Source organism: Excalfactoria chinensis, chromosome 4 (assembly GCF_039878825.1).
Source record: "Excalfactoria chinensis isolate bCotChi1 chromosome 4, bCotChi1.hap2, whole genome shotgun sequence".
NCBI classification, from domain to species: domain Eukaryota; kingdom Metazoa; phylum Chordata; class Aves; order Galliformes; family Phasianidae; genus Excalfactoria; species Excalfactoria chinensis.
The window spans coordinates 76,877,205-76,898,293 of NC_092828.1; the positions used below are offsets into that span (position 1 = coordinate 76,877,205).

The 21,089-nt window shown below is 47.1% G+C and overlaps 1 protein-coding gene across 1 annotated transcript in view; it reads left to right on the forward strand.

The window, feature by feature from the left end:
• Nucleotides 1-398: 398 nt before the first annotated feature.
• SH3BGRL (SH3 domain binding glutamate rich protein like) overlaps nt 399-21,089 on the forward strand; it is a 30,976-nt gene continuing 10,285 nt past the window's right edge. Inside the window, exon 1 of the mRNA XM_072335898.1 lies at nt 399-635. Coding sequence (XP_072191999.1) covers nt 591-635 — 45 coding nt within the window. The 5' untranslated portion in view covers nt 399-590. The remainder of the gene's footprint in view (nt 636-21,089) is intronic.

The window sequence follows — 21,089 nt, forward strand, 5'->3', positions numbered from 1 at the left end:
GCGCTCTCCGGCGCACGGAGAGCCGAGAGCCGAGCCGCGTGCCCCGCCGAGCACTCAGGTGTGCAGCGGTGCCTCACACACGCTCTATTTCACCTTCCTCTCTGAGGATCGCCCGGGAGAGGACCGTTTTTGTTGCAAAACCTCCCACTTAGGCGCGGCCCCAGCCCCTCTCCGAGGCTTTTCGCTCCCGAAGCTGCTGCGACGGTGCGCGGCGCCCCGCGGGGCTGGGCCGCCATGGCTCACGGCTCCGCGGATCCCGCCTCATCGCCTCCCCGCGTCCCGCCGTGCAGCGGGCAGCCCCCTCCTCCGAGCACGTCTCGCGTGGTTAGTCGAGAATTCGCCTCACCCCTGTCTTTCTTTCTTTCCTTTTTATTTATTTATTTGTAACCATTTTCCCCTCTTCCGGGCCGGGCGGCGCTGACTGCCGTGCCGGCAGCCCAGTGAGAGCGGCGAGGCGGGGCGAACCGAGCCCAGGAGCGGCCTCCCACCGCCCGCCCTCCCGCCGCCTCCTCAGCGCCAGCCCTCGCCGCGCCGAGCCGCGCCGCACACACCCACCCGGCCGGCTCCGCGTCCCTTCGCTCCCCGCCAGCATGGTCATCAAGGTGTACATCGCCTCCTCCTCCGGATCCACGGCGGTGAGCGGCGAGGCGGGAAAGTTGTACCGGGCTGAGGGGGCCCGTCCGGGAGCATCGGCGGGGCTTCTCCTCGCCGCCTCCGTCCGCGGCTGTCGCGTGACACGGCGGGGAGCGGCGGGCTGCGGGCTTTGCAAAGCGTGGGGACGGCGAGACTGTGGGGAGAGGGCGGCGGGGCTGCGGGGAGACCCTGCCTGGAGCTGTCAGAGCTGAGGCTGGGCTTGGGTAGGAGCTGGGGATGGTTGGGGCTGGGCTTAGTTAAAGGCTGGGGGCCAGCTGGGACAGGGGGCTAGTTAGCGTTGGGTCTGGGCTTACCTAAAGGCTGGGGCTCCGAACCACCCCAAGTGTGCAGAGCTCCCTAGGGGAAAGCTGCCCTGCCAGATGAAGCAAAACCCGCATCCTCCTCACCCCTTGGCCCCGCACCGTCTGAGCAGCAGCATCCTGCCCTGGGAGGACGATCTGTTTACTGCACAAGTAACATGTCATTTCCTTCGTGATTTAGCAGCTTGTTCTGTGACTTCTTGCGTGCCGCTCCCCGCTCCCACTGTTGGACTATTTTTAACACATCCAAGTGGATAGCACTCTTTTGCTCTGTTCTGCACTGGAAAGGCAAAGCGAACTAATTTATCATTTATGAGTTTGTTTTGTTTTTGTTTTTGAGGTTCGTTTCTGATCTGTTGTTATCCATCATGTCAGCATTGGGTTCTGATGCTCTCATACCGAGTGGTTAATGAAGGTGGGCGTGCGTGGCTACTGTTCGAGCAGCTGCAGCTGCTTGCCCTGTGGGAGTACCGAGTTTTGCTTTCTGCAGCCCCAGCACTGTCAGCATAGCTGGCTCAGAAGACGGTGCTTTTCCAAAGCTAAGTGAATGAAAGAAAAAAAGCAGGAGTCTTTGCCTAGGGTCAGATAGACCTCAGCAGCAGCAGCAGCATCCCAAAAGTTGTCTGATGTCTTCTGTGTGACCTGCAGGAAGGAGACGCAGAGCCTAAAATCCAGGGGATTTTGTTGCATTGTGTGAATATACCAGAGACTTTCAAAATGCCAGTGAATGCAGTTAATGATCAGTGACTTTTGCTGTGTTTTGATAGAATCTAAGCTTTCTGTTAGTGGTGTTGCTGGTACTTCTGTGAACTGGAGCGAGCTCCCGGACTTTTAGAGGCCAGCGATGTGTAGGAAGAAGAAAGACCCCTGTCCATTTCACCAAATCCTCCTTCCCTGGTTCAATGCAGTTGTTGATCTGTGATCTTCAGCAGAAGAAATACTATGCTGGTGAGCTGTGGTGTGGTAGCCCCTTGTTCGACTCTTGGTCAGCGACTGAGCCCTGCTGCAGAAAAGGGCAGTGAAACTCATGCCTCGGGTGGCCCTGTGCTAACAGATCCTGTGTCGCTTTTGTTACTCTCAATGTCAGTGCTACCACTGACACGTTGATGATGGAAAGCTGATGATTTTCAGATGCACATCTTGAAAGAGTATTGGCATCCTGAGCAGGTAGTTTGTGAATTGAAAGGTATTACATATATTTCGTATATTTCATATGTTTCATATGTTTCATAATCATATAGAAGGAAAGAAGCGGTCATTAGCAAATAGAAGAAGTAATTCTTTTCTCTAACACAGCTGTTAATAGCTTTCTGGTTGACAGGCTTTGCTGCTGTAGATTCTTATCAGTGACCTCTTAATGGCAGTTATTGATTTTTGGTTTGTGTAGTGGTACTAAGCTCCAGGGAGACGGCCACTGATCTCGATCTCAACTGCATTTTGCTGGTTTTAAAATAGGTTTGTAATCATTGACTTAGTGGTTTCTGTGATGCTGCCTTGTCTTTGTGTGAACTGTACGTGTCACAAGACTCAGTGCTAACTTTGTCCCATGTTTTAGGGTCCCTCATGCATCCTTGACCCTGGAATTTGGATCTCAGCATTGGTGTGGGTTGTGTTTATGGAATATGAGTGTAACGGAGTCATAAATACCAATTTTATTACATATGTCTGCCCAGATCTAATGTGACTTCAGCTGAAGTGATGTCAAGCAGTGAGCAGGACTTGCACGTTCTTGGTTTGCTGAGTGCACCGAGGGTGTTTCTGTTGGCCAGGCTCAGCCATGCACCTCACCGGGTGGCTGTTTTCTTTCTGCTATAAGAATTTTAATTGATGCTTGAACTTAAAGCAAAACAGAGAGGCACCTAACTGAAGGAAAAGTTTCTGATTCACGTGAAATGAGCTCAAAGGGAATGAGTTATTTTTATTGTGTCTTAAAATGAGCTATTGGTGGGCCAGTCTCTTGGAGGGCCAGAGGAGTCTTACCGGGGATCTTCAGGGAGTGGATCAGAGGACCCACATCGTGCTTCAGAAGAGTGGAACCGAGTCGGAGTTGTTGTCAGTTTCTAACATCAGCCCCGTAAGCCAGCTCCATCTCACAGAGGTGGCTTTGTTTTGCCAGCAGCATCCAGTGCACTGTTAGTTTGATTTCCTTGAATAAACCCAGAAAGAGGTGGAAAATCGCCTCCTCTCCAGAAAATGACGACTTGGTAAAGCATTCGTGAGGCTCTGGAAGCATTATATCTGCTGCAGGGAAAAGGGATTCAGGCAGCTTTGCACCTTGCAGCCTCGGGCTGTCGGTCTGGGAGGGTGCCCAAGTTTTGTGGTCTTTCACTGCCAAGGCAATACTTTGTTCTGCAGTCAGTTTTCCACATCTTTATAACTGTTTCCCCAAGGCACTGTTCTCCCTAATATCTTTATTCGGTAATATGGATCTGTGAGGAAAATCTACAATATGCTGTTGGTGTCTAAGCAGGGGCAGATCACAGGTATGTGTTGAGGGGCTTTTGGTGATGTACACTCCACTGGTTAACACCTCTGTTCCTGTGTGTTGTTGTAAGTGCTTCATTATGGGTGTCACAGCCCTAAGGATGGGTGCTGAGCTGCCTGTTCTCCAGCACAAGGAGTTGGTGAGTACACAGCCTTATCTTTGCTGTGATTCATCGGTTGCTAAGCCCTGTATTTAATCATGGGTTTTGCTGTATACCCTGTACGGTAAAGGTGACTTTGTGTTTGTTGTGGTTTGGTGCTGTGCCTCTTAGAGGCAGAGTTAACTGAATGTACCTGAAGGTTGTACTTTGGGAGTCTTCAACTGAAAGGTGCCTTTCTCCTTTGATGTTTCTGGTTCTCAACCCCAAGCTGGGCGATGGAGCACAGGTGGCTGTAATTATGGAGATGAGCTGTAGGCACCAATGTGGGAATGTGCACGTGCAGCTCCTGTCCAGGAGTCTCAGTGGCGTGCAGCCAGAGTGAACAGCATTACCTAATGTGAGCCAGTGTTGGAGGCCATGAATGTGAAATGGCAGACACAAATGCCATATTCAGGAGCACCCAAGCATTGACTTGAATGGGGATTGTGCAGGCTGTGAGACTGTTTGGCTATAGACTTCTATTCAATTCCTTTAAGAGACAAAAGGAGGAGAGGCCAAGGAGTGATTGGCACTCTAGCTCTGTGAAGAAGTATTTAGGGATTGAAGAGGCTGAATTGCATCAGCCTGTGAGTTTCTCTGTTTGGGCTTTTCATTCTTTTCGGGTAGGAGATTGTCCCATCTTTCCGCCAGTACCAAAAGAACTGGCATACTTCTTCCTGAAGGCAGCTGCCTTACTGTTTTTATTGATATGGGGTGGAAAGGAGCCAGCTGTTGAAATTCCTCTCACTCTTACAAGCGCACATTTGTTGCCAGTAACTGCCAGCGTTGCTCGTGGTGCAGAACATGTCCGAGAGGACTGTGTCCATTCATAGGGTACCCTACTGCCAGCTGCAGTTCTGATGGCACATGGCTGGTTCTTCTCACTTGCAGTGTGCCATCATTGAGCACAATGGCCAAACCCAGAGAGTGCTCTAGAATCAGATCCATCTTATGTCATGGACTCCCACTGGTAAGGATGACTTTAAGAAGGAGAGGAAGCTTGAGTTTATTTTTTCATTCTCAGAGTAGGGGATGGGAGGGTGTAAGGTTTTGTATTTTCATAGTGTTTTCTTGTTTGGGAAAAGATTGAGGTTTTCACCCACCAGGAAATGGAGAGGAATGTGGCCTGTCATCTGGAGCACAAGTGCTTGCTAGCAATAGTGCTTGCTCTTCTTTCTTCCCATGTCACCTAAAGAAGCACAGAAGCACCTTCTGTCGGTCTGTATAGCCAGCAGCAGGTGGTTTGAGGCAGAGCATCTTTGTGTGAGAGTGGCTGGAAACGAGCAGAGTTGTCTGCAGCCAGCAGCTCTTGCCCCTGTTCGTGCTCAGCAGCTCAGGGCTATGGGGTGGCTGGTGAAGCTGCATCATTCTTCTCAAGCAATCTCCAGAAAGTAATAAACTGAGAAATTGAGCCTGTACAAAGATGAGTATTTTGCATTTAAATCTCTCTGGGGCCTTTTCTCTATTCTTATCTCAATAAATACAGGTACTACTGCCCTAAGAGAAGATGAATGAAAGCTAAGTGCTTTCTGTTCCTGTACTGTTCCACTGCTTTGTGGTTTATGAGCAGAGTGGTGCCATGGCCGCGGCACTGGCATTCCTTGCACCCTGCATTTCAGCACTGTGTGCAGTAAGCATGACTCCTGCTGCACTCGTGTCCATGGTTGCAAAGTTGTTATCGAAGCCCTGGTGCACATGTTTGTGTTTGTCAGCCCAGAAGCTATGAGCAGCTGGAGCACACATATTAGCTGGCAAATGCCTGCCTAAATGCTCAGTGTGTATCACTGCTGTTAGCGAAAGGGAGTACTGATATAAATCTTTTATAAGTGGTTGTGTAATATAATGCAAGTTCAGGTGAAACCATGTAACGTGGGAAAATACGGCGTGTTTGTATTTTTAGGGTATACAGAGGCTTGTGATACTTTGCACACAGTTTGTGTGCTGTGGGTGAGAACTGCCTCGTTAATAGGTTTGGTATTGATTTCAGACCCCTCTCTGGTATGGACATTATATGCATGAAGTACTTTTTTGGATATCCAGTGATACCACGCTTAATCTCTCCCTCAAAAAGAATGGTATGAATTGTTCTGAGTTAGAGCTCTCAGGGCAGGAGACAAAATATGTAACATGAGTCTAGGCAGTCAGCTAGGATGCCTTCCGTCTGCCTCCCGGCTGTCTCTTTTTAAGTCATTGTTCTAAACTCCAGATAAGTCAAACATTTTTGCTTAAAATATTGCATTCAAATCTTTAATGGAGCCAAAGATTAAATTGATTGCAGTTGTTGCAAAAGTTCTAATGTATCGAAATAAAAAACATTCTACTGTGCTTAAATAAAAAGAGCTTTCTGGCGGTGTGAGAGAGATTGAAGCGATGCTCTGCAGTTGTGGCTGCAAAAGGCTCTTTGTTAAGACTGCATGTGGCTGTATATGTCAGGATGACAGTGTTTATGTTGGGGCAGTGTATGGGGATTTTGCTGTCCCTGGGCAGGCTGCACTGGCTCTGCTGGTTCCAGGGGCTCAGCGCTTCGGGTGGGATCCAGGCAGCCACAGGTCAGTGCTGAGCACTTGCACTTTTTTAGGAGATATTTGGAGAGCTGAACAAGAAACATCTCCTCTCCTGAGTCATTAAGGTTACACTCAGAAAATTCCTGTACAAGTCAGTGAATTGGCACGCATACAATGAGTGGAGGATGCCAAAGAGTCTCTGCAACATTGTTATTACAGCTCATTCCTCCCAGAGCAGGGGGAATTGGGGAAAGAGGAGACAAATGGAACTGAGCAAGCATTGATAGATATCAGCTGTTCAAGATGGAAACAGAACAAAAATTTTTCCCCCTGTATGATAAGGAGAATGGCTAAGGGTGAGCCATCACAGCAGGAGAGGAGTGAGCTCTGCCTTACGGGGCTGCTCTGAGAGTCCCCAGTGCTGAGTTCTGCAGCTCTGCAGCTCTGCTCTGAGCTCTTGGTGCTGTCTGGGCACCATTTGTCGTGCTGATCTTCATGACATGCAAGAGCACATCATTTTCAGGAGGCCAACTGAAGAGGCTGCTGAGACCACTTTCAGAAATTGAGAAGGTAGGGAGATGAGATTCAGGTTACTGAAAGAGAATGTAAAGGATCGACATCAAACTGAGCAAAGCTGATGCTGATAGCTGAGGTAGACTCCATGTTCTGTCTTACAACTTCTTGTTGGGCTTAGTTTCCCCTGTGAGAAGTGGATGTGTGCATTGCTTTAATTAGCTATTTGAAGGTTAATGTTACTGGGGCTCATTTTGCATGCGTGAGTACTGCCACACTTGAAATACTGAAGGCGCTCAAGTGTGAAATTGTAACTGTTGCCTGTTGAGGAATCTCCTGTTTGGGGTGCTGTGGTGTCCAAGGCAAAAGGATTTTGGAATGGATCTCAGGAAAGAGTGGGAGCTACAAATACCTTTCTGGGCTGGACAAACTGATGTTATTTGTTAGACTTCCCCAGTGGATGTGTGGACAGATGCAGCACAGGGAGGGGAAAGCCACGTTGCTGAGTTCCTTGGAGAAGCCACTGAGAACATGAGTAAGGACGATCCTTTTCTGTAAAGAAACCAAGCTGCCAAGAGGAAAGGACTTTTTTTGGCTTGCATAATTGATTACACACCGGTTGTATAAAGCAGATAACAATCAAATTTGCAACACACAGACAGCTCTCGCAATATACAGGAGTTAGGAGGGGATGCTACAGAGGTCTGTGCTGATCAGCATGATCAGAGGCAACCCAGAAGGAGAAAGTGAGGGGAGGGAGGCTGCTGGTGAAGTTGCATTGCACCAGAGCAGCCCCTGTGCCTGTCCTGGGTTATCAAAGATACACGACCACAGTGCTGCGCACTGCTGAGCTTTAACTGATACTGCATAGCAGAGAAGTCTTGGAGCTGAGCTAGGTAATTCTACAAAAATACCATAATGTGGTCATAAAAAAAACAAATAAAATACCAGTTTTTAGGACCAGAGAGAGCAAAGTGTAAAACAGTAACACTGTAGAAATCTAAGGTGAGTGCGTATCTCTTTTAGTCTGGAACAGTTGCCATTAAACAATAAAACAAAGCTAAAAGAGAAAATAGGAAAGGTAATGTGGTCACTGTACGAGGAACAACCAAATAAGGGAGAATTCTGTAGCTGAGAGAGGACTGAAAAGGTTATATAGAGATAAATCACATCCGGCATAGGAGGGCAATGAGGAAGTGGTGTACGTAACTTTTTGTGCCATAACAAAACTGGGGGAGAGCAAAGGAGACTTGAAGGTGGCAGGATCAGGATAAATGATTTGCAGTGTTTGATGATGTGCAGTGCTTGACAGCATGCAGTTCACCAGAAGAACTCATTGCCAGAGAACGTATATAGCAAAAATTGCATGGGTTCAGGAAGCAGTGAGACAAATTAAAGGGGAAAATTTATTATAGTTAATAGCCTAAATAGCCCTTAATTGCTACACCTCTGACTCAAAGCTGCGTGTTATTTGCATCTGGCAAAGTACAACGTGGTGTTGCCCCGTGTGCTCTGTCTTTTGGTGTGCCTTTCCGTGGAGGAGGCAGGATATTGGGGCAGACAAGCATTGGATCTGACCCAGCGAAGCTCTTCTGTTCGTGGATGAAATTGGCTCTGCTCCCAAAATTATGTTAACAGTTTGCATTTGAAGTATCGAAGAATGTGTCGTCCAGGAAAAAAAATGTTTGGTGGAAGAAAGTACATGTCTTTGTTTGGAATGTGCGGGTTTGTTTTTGGTTTGGTGGTTACGACAAAGGCTGTAGATGTAAAATAATGGGAAGGCTCTGTATACTTAAGTGTAATGAGAAATATCCTCTGAGTTGTGAAGGGTTTTTGCGTCTGTTTTATATTAAGCCATACTACTGTGATTAAGACCTTACCTCTTTCTGCTTTGCAGACACTGAGATGCTTCAAGAGACTGTAGATATGGGAGGAACTTTTAACTGTATTTGTCCCCTGTATCTTAGAAACCAGAAAGAAAATAGTGGAAGCTTAATGATAAATCTCCTCTTGGTTTTATTCTGAAGAACTGCAGTCCAGCTCAGCAGCGGAGGATAGGGCTGTAAGAAACTTGGCGTGGAGCTGTTGGTTATGTGGTGGCAGCGGGCAGGCACTGCAATCTCAGTACTTGGGTGTTGGGAATACTTTGCGTTGGGAGGATTTGTTTTTAGGGTTTCTACTTTATGTTACATGAAATACTCTATGGGATCCAGGTTGTCATTGGGGCGTTAGTAACTCGAGGAGTCATAGAATCATAGAATGGCTTGCTTTGGAAGGGATGTTAACAACCATCTGGTTCTACCTTTCCATTGAGGTTTTGCATTGTACTTGGGTGTGACTGGGGAAAGATTTCCGTGATCGAAGCTAGAATTTCTCCTTCTTTCCTAGGCTCTCAAGATGTGCCTTTCAAGCCACCCAAAATGTGCACAAGAGCTCACAGGAGCATGTGACTGTTCATCTTGTCACCATCTCAGTATTTCTTACACAGGAATCATCAGTGTCTGATGATACAGGCAGCAGGTGGTTCCAAAACCATCATGATTTTGCAACATGAACAGCAGATGCTGATATACATCATTTTTAGACCTAGACAGTAAGGTAGGTTTATCAGAAATCCCTACTGCTGTAGGTCAGAATAAATTGGCAGGCCCTGTGTAAACAGAGAACAGGCAGCCCCTGGGGAAAACAGCAGTCGTTTTCACATAACACACATTTTTATGAGAGTAGGAGTTTGCAGGCAGGTTTAAACAGCACATCTGTATTCACCTCATGGGATGACCATCTTGCTGTGTTAATGGCGCTGGAGGTTTTCCATGGACTACAGTGGGGCAAGATTTTGCTTTAGGAAATCCTAAATGTTGCTTATCTGAGGTCACTCCTGTTCACGTGGTGAGAGTTTACTCAGCCGCAGCAGCAACCAGCAGAATGGGGGAGGAGCAGAATAACTCGCTGGATGAATTAAAAATCTATCCCCAAACTTTTTGAATGGATGTGGATAGAAGTGAAGCTCCACCAGAAATCATTTATTGATAAAAGGCGTAGGATTTTCTTTTTCCTTAGGCGGGAAATGCAATATAGATATGTAGAAGTACAAAGGAGGCACAGTAAAAGGGGCAGGTTTGCAGACTTGTATGTTAGTGAGCTGATAATCCTGATTAGAAACTGGAAATTCTTTTCCGCCCTGTAATGCAGATAAGCACGTCTCATGGTTCTGGTGGCTAAGTCCACGAAACCTTTGTGCTTGAGCAATCTTTCTCTACATCTGTTTCCTTTCATCGTGTCAATTGAGCAATCTTTCTCTAAATTTCTGTTTCCTTTCACCAACTTAGAATGTATTGGTAGTTAGCCACAAGAGCCTTCATTTTATCTGCAGCAGGCCAAGGTTTGAGCTGTACATGCTGTGAAAATATGGAAGTCAGTTCATAAGGCTCCCTCAGGGTCTGCTTCCTCTAGGAATTCACACCTATATAAACTGAGGAACAGCTGGACCAACAGCTATGTCTTCCCCATAACAATTTGGGACTGAATTTAGCAGCATAGAAGGCATTGGGATTAGCCATCACTTCCCAGTGCCAGCAGCTGAGCATGGGGCTGAGCCTGAAGAACAGCAGGGGAATGAAGCTATTTTGGCTGCTTGCCTGAGTCTGGAGAACTCCATCCTACAGCAAATAACAGCTGGGACACTTAGTCTTTCAAAAAATAAATGCAGTTTGTATTTGTCTTGATGTTTGCTTGTGGTATGCAAATGTTAGCTTGCACACTGGCAGAAGGAAGCTTGTGGTTTTTTAAAAATAAAAAAGGCCGATACCACAGTGACAGGAAGGCTCTAAAACCTCATGGCAGGCAGAGCAGGAGGCTGGGACATGGCCATGGCTGTGCTGGTGGCTATGGCTGCATGGCATGGGCAGTGTTAGGTGTGGGCTGGAGGTGGCGGCTCCCCATCAGTGTGCAGTACTTAGCCAGTGGGTAGCAACAGCTGTTGAAAAAATGCTCAGTTTTTTGCATTCCTGTAAGGGAAGAGTTGAGAATGTCACCTGAGCGGTCCCCTGGATGGCAAACCAGCAGGTGATGGCAGCAGAAGTTGGCCAAGTGCTGCATTGCTTTGGGAGCTGCAAAGCCACTCTTTGTGAGCTTTCTGTTTATCCCCCTCTCACTGTGCTTCAAGGCAGTTTCTAAAGTTACATACAAAAGTTAGCAAATCTGCTCTAGAATAAAAAAGGGATTGTGTGCCCTGGGTCAATATGCTCTCAAAAACAAGCTGCAAGCTAGCAGTGCAAAGGGCTGGTGCCAACACAGGCATTTGTTTGCCACATCTTTTGCCTTTTGGGTGCTTCGGTGTGGATGCACCAAACTGCTGTTCTGTTTTGGAGCAGCCTGACTCTTTTTGGAGAGAGAAGGAAAACTTATTCTTTAATCCATAGCTTTTCTCTTAATCCTCTCTTCCTTTGTATTATGATAGTTTGGTATTTTAATTCAGGGGGAAAAAATGCTTGCTTGTCTTGCAAGAATGTATTTGTTTTAATATAGCTACTTTGATAGCGGTCATCCAAAAGACTTCTCTGCTCAGTGGTGCCTCTGGTATATGAGTTCTTTGCAGACAGAAGGTAATACAGAACAGAAGCACCTGGATTTAGAGTAGGATCCCTAAGGTCGTGCTGTATGTCTTCTTAAAGTAAGCTTTATTTAAAAATAATGAATACCTGGCAGTATAAAGGCAGTGAAGCAGCAATTAATGCTGTAAACTTTTAGCCTTGTCGGTTAATTTAGTCTCCCTGTGTGCTAAACTGTACAGGAAATAAACCTTCCTTTTATTGCAAGCCACAGGAGCCTCGTGCAGTGCTTGTCTGTGCTCTTAACTCATTTGCTAACTAGAGTTCTGCTCTAGTCAGGCAAATGAAATGTCAGATGTTTTTCTTCTCTCTGCTGTTTGGCATGGAGGGCTCCTCATCACCAGCACAAATCCACTGATTCAGAAAAATAATTACATTAGCAGCTGTTTCAATAAACAGCCTGAACTGCACCCTTCTACTGTTTATGGTGCTGGCCCTTGGGCTGTCTTCTCAGGCTGCTTCTCCAGCAAATCCCAGCACTGCGCAGATACAACATTTGGAGCGTAATGATGTGTGACCTGCGCTGTTGTACCTGGTGGGATGCTGCAGACACCAGTATTCATAGATTGTGTCTGCTGCCAACATTCAGTGAGCTTCCTCAGCCTGTCCAGGAGACCTCTGTGAAAAGAAACATAAAGGAGGATTGTTTTGGCTTTCAGAGGGAGATGGGCTGAAAAAAAACAACAGCTTGAGAGCTGAGGGTGGTGGTGAGATCCAGATCTGCAGGACTGAAGTCCTTGTTCAAGTTCCCAGAGCAAGGAGCCAGTTTTCAGTGGCACCTAGAATGCCTTTTCCCCCATTTTTCTCAGCCATGCTGACTACTTCCCAGAACCTAGCCTAGCTATTTGTCATGTTCCAGGGAGCTTTCTGCAGCTCATGTGATACTGAGCCTGATTGACTCATTGGAGATAAGTCTTGTGTGTGCTAAATTGCATTATGGTTGATGCGTGCAGCCTGTCAGTTAGACTGGGCTGTGGTGTATCTGTAGTATTTTCCTGCTTGTAGAAACAGCCAAAAGCAGTGACTTGGGAAAAAAAAAAAAAAAAAGTTAAAAAAAAGAAAAAGTTTAAAAAAAAAGTATTATTGCTGACTATCAGGTAGGAGACGAAGCTTTGTGATACAAAAGCTGCATTCAAAGTTATGTGAGGAGTGCGTGACAGAGGTAGCATAGCCTGAAGAGTTTTTTCTCTTCTTATTGTGGAATTTCCTATTTCCTGACAGCGTGCTGTGCTGCAGGTAACACAGAGAGGCTAAGGCCAGGTGCTGCTGCTGCAGAGATGTGTGCAGTGCCCTGAGGAGTTGTGCCAGCAGGAGCTGGACCTGCAGGCTTCCTGCTCACACCTTCTCAGTGCTGCCCTGGCACTTTGGGCTGAGTGAGCAGGGTGGGCATAAAGTGCTCCACTGCTTCCAGGGCTGAAGGATGGGCTGGGAGGAAGATGTGGGGGGCCTGGGTCTCCTCCAGCCTCCCCGAGGCACGGGCACGCACAAATCCAGCTGTAGGATTCGCATCAATTCGCCTGGAATGCTTCATCCACATCCAAGTGGGAAAGCCGCGCTCAGTTTCTCAAGGCTTGTAGCTCCGTGCTGTTGTGCCAGACATCTGACTGCAAACAAAAGCAATGATTAATGAGGGAAAATTCAGAAGCCGTGACAACAGGTTTGTTTTTAGACTTCTGCTTTCTTGCAAACCATAAATTGGTCAGATCAGTGAGACTGCTGGAGATGCTCCGACTGAAGAATGGTGAGCTCGTTCCAGATCCTGGGGCACTTCAGTTTTTTTTAAGCAGGCGTTTCCTCCTCCTGGGGCAGCCTTGGAAGCCTGCTGATTAATACAGAGCGCTGCAGTGGGCACTGAGTGCATCTGTCTGCTCTCCCTGGCATTCTCACAGCTCTGACGCATCGAGATGTGCAGCAGCTAGGCTGATTTTATACCCTTTTTTGGGAGGAGCAGAGCTGTTTTTCTTCCTTTAACCCCATGTGGAGCTTGGATGCTGTTACCAGGGGCACGTAGATGTTCAGGAGAGCATAGTCTGCCAAGTTCCAAGTCTGCAGCACAAAACAACTGCGTGTAATAAATGGGGAGTTCACATTGTGCCACTGCTTATGCTGCATTAATGGATAACCAAGATAATGGAGCCTGTATTCCCGCAGTAGGAAGCTGTCTCTCTGTTGGTTTTGGACCAGGCAAGCAGTTTTCAGCCTTATAAAAGTCAAATGCCACAAAACTGACTTAGAAAATTGCCAAAGGTCAATTTATTTTGTATTGCGATGGTGGTGTTTTTGTTTTGAAGAGGGCAGCTCTGGGTGCTGCAGTGATCTGCGGAAGTTGCCAGTGCATGTGGTTGATGCTCTGACTCTGCAATACATTGATGTTCCTTTACATTCTCATCTAAAGCAAGATAAGGGGAGGCTTAGGACTGGCAGCGTGGCTTTGCAAGATATATTCATTTTGGCCCACTTCAGCTGTCTACTCATAAAAGAAATTATTAAAAAAAAAAAATTCCTGATATGTGAAGATCTGCACCAAACAGGGCAAAAGGCTGAGATAGGGATGACCTGAGGCCACAATACAATGTGCATAATGCTGTGGGATGAGATACTGCCATGTCTCCTGGCTCATTTTCTTCTCCGCTCTGTGCTACTGCAAGCACAGAGAGCTGCATCCAATCACCAGACATCCCCGCTGTGCTGCAGGGGCTGTTGGCACAGGTCACAGGTAGGGGGAACTCACTGGGCACGCCATGCTGAGCAGGGGACTTGAGCAATGCTGGGGCATCCCCCGTTTTCCAGATCTTTTTGAGTGAAGTGCAAGTCTGACACCTTTCCAGGTGAGAGCTGCCTCATACAATATTCAGCTTCATTTGCACATCACTGTCTTTCTCTTCTCAGGCTGACAGGCTTTCTAACATCATGTACTCACTGGGGCTTGGGGCCTCTTCTAATACTAGAAACCTAGACTCCCAGTGCTCTGCTGTCCTAATGCATCTGCTGCATCCCTCCTTCTTTTCTGAAAATGGAGCGAGCATCTCTGATCATACCAGTAAACTAATTCTGCTTTCAGCTCCTTCCTCAGGAGTGTGTTACCTGTAGCTGCCCAGCCTTTAACTAGGGAAAACTTTTCCATTAAAAAAAAAAAAAGTGAAACCCATGAGAGAAATGTAACACAATAACCTAATCCATATTTGCAGTAAAACCTTGGAGTAATGTTTTTCTTGTAGTATTTTAACAGGCTGTGGCTTCTGTAGGGAAAGAGTGTCTGGCATCCTGACTTTTGCATTGCTCCAATTTGGCAGTTGTGACTCTTTAAGGCCTTTACAGGATGAATAGCTGCATGGAAAGCAAGTGATGGGCTGTGGCAGGACAGGGAACGTGAGGCTAGTGGCCAGTAAACCCTGTGGGGTGACAAGTGAGGGGAGAGTAGAAGGAGTATGCACAGTGTCATCCTTCTTTTCCTTGGAGCCAAGAAAGAAGAGCAAGATTTGCTTCTGAATTTGGTGGCTTGAGGAGGAAAAGGGTTGGGTTTTTCTCGGCAGAGATCATTTTCATGTCCGGGAGCAAAATCTAAAGTTTATTAAATGGTACTTCATAAATTGTCTTCAGGCCTTTCTGATGATGGGATGTTCTGTGTGTCAGAAATGCAGCAGTAACACAACAGCCCTTTGAAAAGCAGGCATAAAAGGACAAATTAATTCTGTGCCTGCTCTCCAAGTGCTTGAATATTATTTGTTAAGAACAGAATTTCATGCAAAATGTGCTAATATATTAATCCATAAGGTGCCTTCACAGAAAGCAAGCTTAAAACACATTATGAAGTAATTGAGGCTTCACTAGGCAGTGCTTCTGCAGCAGCTTGCTAGTAGCTGAGGAGATATAAATAAGGAAATGTTACTTCTCCTTGCATCTAAGTAACGGATGGAGGAATCTGCTGTGGGCCACTGCTGGAGGAAGGGAGCCAAGCAGATCTCTGACGTGATGCCGATGTGCTTATGGCATTTTAGGGTCTTTGTTATTAGAATGTGGTAGTAGAACTGTCTGTTTTCTGTCTGATACAAAAATAGTGACATTTGGAAATCCTGATGCAGTGCGATGCTCAAATCTTGTGTGCATTTAAATGAAAGGAATGATGCCATTTGGGTCTGAAGGTTTTCATAGAATCATAGAACCATAGAATGGCCTGGGTTGAAAAGGACCACAATGACCATCTAGTTTCAGCCCCCCTGCCAGATGCAGGGCCACCAACCACCAGACCAGGCTGCCCAGAGCCACATCCAGCCTGGCCTTGAATGCATCCAGGGATGGGGCATCCATGACCTGTTCCAGTGTGCTACCACCCTCTGTGTGAAAAACGTTCTCCTAAGTGAAACTTCACCTGTCTTGGTTTAAAACCATTTTCCCTTGTCACTATCACTATCCATCCTTGTAAACAGATGTTCCCCTTCCTGTTTAAACACTCCCTTCAAGTAATGGAACACCGCAATGAGGTCTCCCTGGAGCCTTCTCTGAGCTAAACAAGCCCAGTTCCCTCAACCTTTCCTCACAGGAGAGGTGCTCCAGCCCTCTGATCATCTTAGTGGCCTTCCTCTGGACCCACTCCAGGAGCTCCCTGTCCTTCCTGTATCGAGAGCCCCAGGCCTGGATGCAGTACTCCAGATGGGGCCTCAGAAGTGCCAAGTAGAGGGGGACAATCACCTCCCTCTCCCTGATGGCCACCCCTTTTTTAATGCAGCCCAGAACACAGTTGGCCTTCCAGGCTGCAAGCACACACTGCTGGCTCATATCCAGCTTCTCGTCCACCAGGACCCCCAGGTCCCTCTCTGCAGGACAGCTCTCAAGGAGATCTTCCCTCAGTTCATATAAATACCTGGGGTTGCCCCGATCCAAGTGTAACACCCTGCACTTGGCCTTATTGAACCTCATTAGGTTAACACAGGCCCACTTCTCCAGCCTGTCCAGGTCCCTCTGGAGGCTTCCCTTCCTTCCAGTGTATCGACAGCACCACTCAGCTTGGTATCATCCACAAACTTGCTGAGGGTGCACTCAGTGCCATCATCTGTCATTGATGAAGATGTGGAAGAGCACCGGTCCCAAGACTGATCCATGAGGGACACTGCTCATGACCGACCTCCACACTGACACAGAACCATTAATCACAACCCTTTGGCTGCGTCCAGCCAGCCAATTCCTAATGCATCATACAGTCCATCCTTCAAATCCACATCTCCCCACTTTAGAGAGAAGGATGTGGCAAGGGACCATGTCAAAGGCTTTGCAGAAGTTCAGGTAGATGACATCCTTTGCCCATCCACCGAAGCTGTCTCTCCATCATAGAAGGCCACCAGATTGGTCAGGCAAGATCTGGTGAAGATTTTGACTGCAGATACCACACAACACTGACAAAAGCACCCATCTTCCAGCTTCACTTCTGTCAGCTGCCCGTGGCACAGTTAAGGGCTGCTTAATGTGCTCCAGCCAGGCTCCTGCGCTGGGCTTCATGATCTCAGCACTTTGCATCAAAGGGTGAATAAAATCCAGTGTGTCTCAAGGTGCCTTAGGCCCTATTGGGAATCCCAGTCTCCAGGACTCCATGACACAGAGGTGATGCTAGTGTTGGTATCTCGCTCTGCTGAGAAGAATAAAGCTGTCAGATGCACTGGAGCCTTTTGATTTGGGTTTTGTTGCTGTGGGATTTAGCAGATTTTTAGGCATGGGGTTATTGAACGAGTGCACTCAAAATGGCATTATAATCCATAAAAGAAGCTTTTATTTTTGTTCTCATGATTCAGCTTTTCCGCTTACATAATTTTCTATAGTTTCTGGAGAAAGTCATTATCTTGCTTTGGGAAGCAAGGACTTTGCTCCTTGTTCAAGTTGTATTCTTGGCTTGTAGAGGCCAACCAGCTGTGTAGCATGGTACCGTATGCCTGGATCATACCCTGTGCAAGCAGACTGTGTGCTTCCAGATGTGATGCAACCTTTAGGTTATGTTGCAGAAATGTTTCACTAGCCCAGACTTTTCCCTCAGCCCTGCACTGAGGGGTGGTTTTGCATCTTTTCAGTCCTGGACTTTTTCCTCCTTTTATCTGGTGTCCTCCAGAGCCACAGGGGAGAAGCAGGAGCCCAGAGGTGAGCTGCAGCCAAGCTCTGGGCTAGCGTTAAAGTGGCTGATGGGGAGAGCAGCATCCATACAGGAGGCTCCTGAGTTGCTGGGACAAACCACACGAAGGCAGCTCTGCAGCAGTAGCTGTGCTGGACATGAGCTGATATGCCCTGGGCTTTCCCAGCATGAGACAGTAAGTACATGTGGAGCCCATCTGGATGCTGCCTCACTTGGGAGGAAAAAAAAGAATTAAAAAAAGAAAAGAAAAAAGAAGTGCAAGTACAGTGTGAGCTCTTCCAGCCTGCTGTGTTTGGTTTAGGTCATGTAAGTTCGTGGTGGTTTTGCTGTGTTTGCCCACAGCTTTCTTCCTTACAGACCAGTAACTGAGCATTGGAACACATAATGATGGCATTGCTACGTGTCATGTTTGGCTTAAAATAGTCAGAGCAAAGCAGTGGTTTGAGTTCTGTAATGATAATTGCCCAGACCTAAAAATAGGTGAGTGTTCTACCAGGCAGAGAGAAGTAAAAGAGTGACACAAACCACTGGGAAACACTTCAGAGACATCCTGCAAAGCTCTCATCAAGCACTACTGGGCTGTAGGGGACTGCAGTGTTCAATCCTCTCACCACAGCTGATGACAGTGGCGGCCACCAGCGTCATCGCAGCTGGCACCTCTGATTTGTAGCTAATAAGGGGAAAGAACAACTGGCTTGTTCCTGTGAATGAAGAAAAGGAAACAGCAAAAGCTTTACACAGACCCCTGGGTCCTTCAGAATATCAGCACTTCGTGGAGTCCAGGAAGGAGCCTCATCAGAAGCATTCTGTCTGTGGAAAGAGTCCTGCTGCAGAGTCCTGGGGTGGACAGCAAGTCTCCAGGAATCCCTGGCATTTAAATGTTTGGGTGAGCTGCCTGCTGGTTGGCTCCTGCCAGGTGTGTTGTATGGGAAGGTGAAACTGGAAGGCCAAGCAGGAGCATTCTGCTGGGTGCTGCTTCCTTGGCTGAGATAGAGGAAAGGTCTTCTTTCTGCTGAAGGCTCTCATTGCTGTGCTTTTCCTGGTCACAGCTGAATTGGAATTTCATCTTCAAAATGCACCAGTTTGAATGGGCAGTTTGAAGATCCAGTGGCTGGGTCTGACTGCACACAGGAATGTCACCTGGGGACTGAACTTCTCACCTCTCTGTACAAACAGATATCCTGTATGATATACGGAGTGGCCCCCCAGTGATTAAGCAGCTTGTTTAAAACCAGCAGTGCCTTGAAATGCAAACCCTTCCAAGATTTGACTGCTTTTTCTTATCTCAAATTCTGGTGAAACCCCAAAGGCTGGAATTGGAAACAGTAAAAACCTTTTCAAGTGGTTTTTATCTTTAAGCTAAAATGAGAATTGTGCAAGATCTCATTTCACTGCAGTGTCTTTGTTCTCTGGTGTCCTGGTGCTGGTTTGGAAATGAAATGAAACAGCGAAGCAGCTGAGAGGCGGAGGGGGCAGTGCAGGTTGGGGCTGGAACTGATGACAGAACCATGGCTGAGAACTTTGTAAGAAAACTTGTAAATTCCTTTAAACCCTCACAATAGCATTAGAGCCAGTCTGAAAGTAACTTTGCAAAACATACATGTAGATACATATATGTGTATGCATGGATATATATGTATATCTGCCTGGAAGTGGGGATCCATGCCTGCCCAAGCAGCAGGAACGTCTCATGCCAGAGCGGCAGAGCCGGAGCAGAGCCAGCAGCAGCAGGAAGGTCAGCTTGGGGCCGGACCAGCAGCACTCAGACTGTCAGCTTACTTTGGGTTCCTGTGCTCCAGAAATAGATTTCCAAAACACATCTATTGTCCAGCGGGGAGTTTATTTATAAACTGAAGAAATAGCAAGACTTAAAAGCAAAACCCTTCTTGGCCAGCAGTGCAAACAAGACTGTTTTGTATGCTTCTGTATACCAAATAAGACATTTCTTTGAAGCTCTTTGCAGTGATGTGTTTCAAACAGCAGTTTCCTTGCAGTGGGTTGGTGCTGGTCAACCTTGTGTTTGGAGCCCGAGGTCCTCAAGCATTGCCCTGCGCTCCTGCAGGACCTGCAGAAAGAAACTTCCAGCAATCCTGGTCACGTTCATGTCGGATTCTTCCATTTTCCTTCTGCTGTTGCAGATGTTGCGGTTGCTTTAGTCGAAGAACTTATATGGGCAGCTTGTTAACATCTTAGCTCAGTGCTGTCAGAAGTCTGCTGATCTGGACAAATTGTTTTAGGTGAAATCATTTCCTTGAAAGTGAACTAAAATAATGGAGACATATTTTTACTATATTTGGAAGTGTTTGTCAAAATAACCAGATAGCCTTGAATCACGAATCAATATGTGCCTTGGTCAGCCACGGTGAGAGAGAGCTGGATACCAGCTTGGTAGCTGAGCTGAGAAGCTGGAAGAAAATGGAGTTTGGCTTGAAGCGCAGCAGTAATGCCACAGGCCTCTTGAAGACTTAAGCCAGCTTTGTCCTCGGTCTCCTTGTCTCCTTTCTGTTTATTATTGTTTAGTTACATTTTGTGTGTGTGTGCATGTGAGTGAGCAAAACATGGGAAGAAACAAAATTATTTTGAGACTGAAGTGTCGCAGCATTTGTGGGAAGTGTTGCCCATTTTGGAGTTCAAGTTCCACTTTGATGGACTGCCATTTGTTGGGCAGCATCACCCACCTCCACTCCCAGCAGCTTGATGTCTGTGTTACTGACGGCATCTGCTGCTGCAAGCTGGACCCTGGAACAGCAACATTCACTTCTGGTGAGCATCCCCAGGAAGGACAGTACTTGATCATAGTCCTAAGCTGCTCGTTTTCATGATGTATTTCTATATGTGTTCTCTGCTGAAAGGCTGATAATTCATGGCTGGCTTGTAACTGCTGAAGAGGGTGCCTGTGCTCCCACAGCTCCACACTCCTTCCCAAACTTGGGCAGCAGGAACCATCTCTGGGCTTCTGTCCTCAGCACTGTGCCCATCTGAGTAAGACAAAGCACCCCAGAGCGGCAGCAGGCGCCTGCTGCTCTATTTCAGGCGCTTTCCTCCCAGTGGTTCTCCGATGCCTGAGATTAATAGTGGTTTTCTAAATAAAATCGCAGTAAATAATGCACTCTGGCAGCCATGGATGCTGTGTTTCTGGAGCATTCAATGTTCTGTGTTCCTTGTGTCTGAGGAGCCAGGAGGGGGATGTCCTGTGAATCTTCTAACTCATTTCCTCAGCCAAAAGAAGAGGGTTTCCATGTGCGTCAGCACTAGTTCATTCTTTTCAGGGCATTCCCACTGCTGTGGACAGAGAATTGTCTCCTTTGCCCATAGATGGGCAGTGACCAAAATGCTGCCCTTGCCTCCCGCACAGTGCTACTAGCAGAATAAATGCACAGCCAGCTCCACTAGCTGCTCTCAGACCAGCAGGGAGGGTCACCTGCTGAGCAGTCTTCTAAGCCCTAAGCTTGGGCCCTGCTGTGCTACCTGTGGCTGGAAACAGCCCCGAGCCTTCCAGAGCAGCACAAAGCCAGGGGATGAACAGAGGTAGATAGTTCACAAGTGAAGGAACTGAGAGTAATGAGAGTTGGCTGGATCTGTAATACACAACTGGTGGGAAATGGTTAATTGAAATGTAATTAGGGAGAAAAAAACCCTCCATTTATTCCCAGGTCAGCATGTGGCCTTAAAAACTGAGTACTGGCAGAGCAGTTTACAATTACAGAGACCTTTCCCATATTCTAGTCCTGTAGAAGAGTTTATGGAGGAAGTGCTGGCTCTTTTTTCTT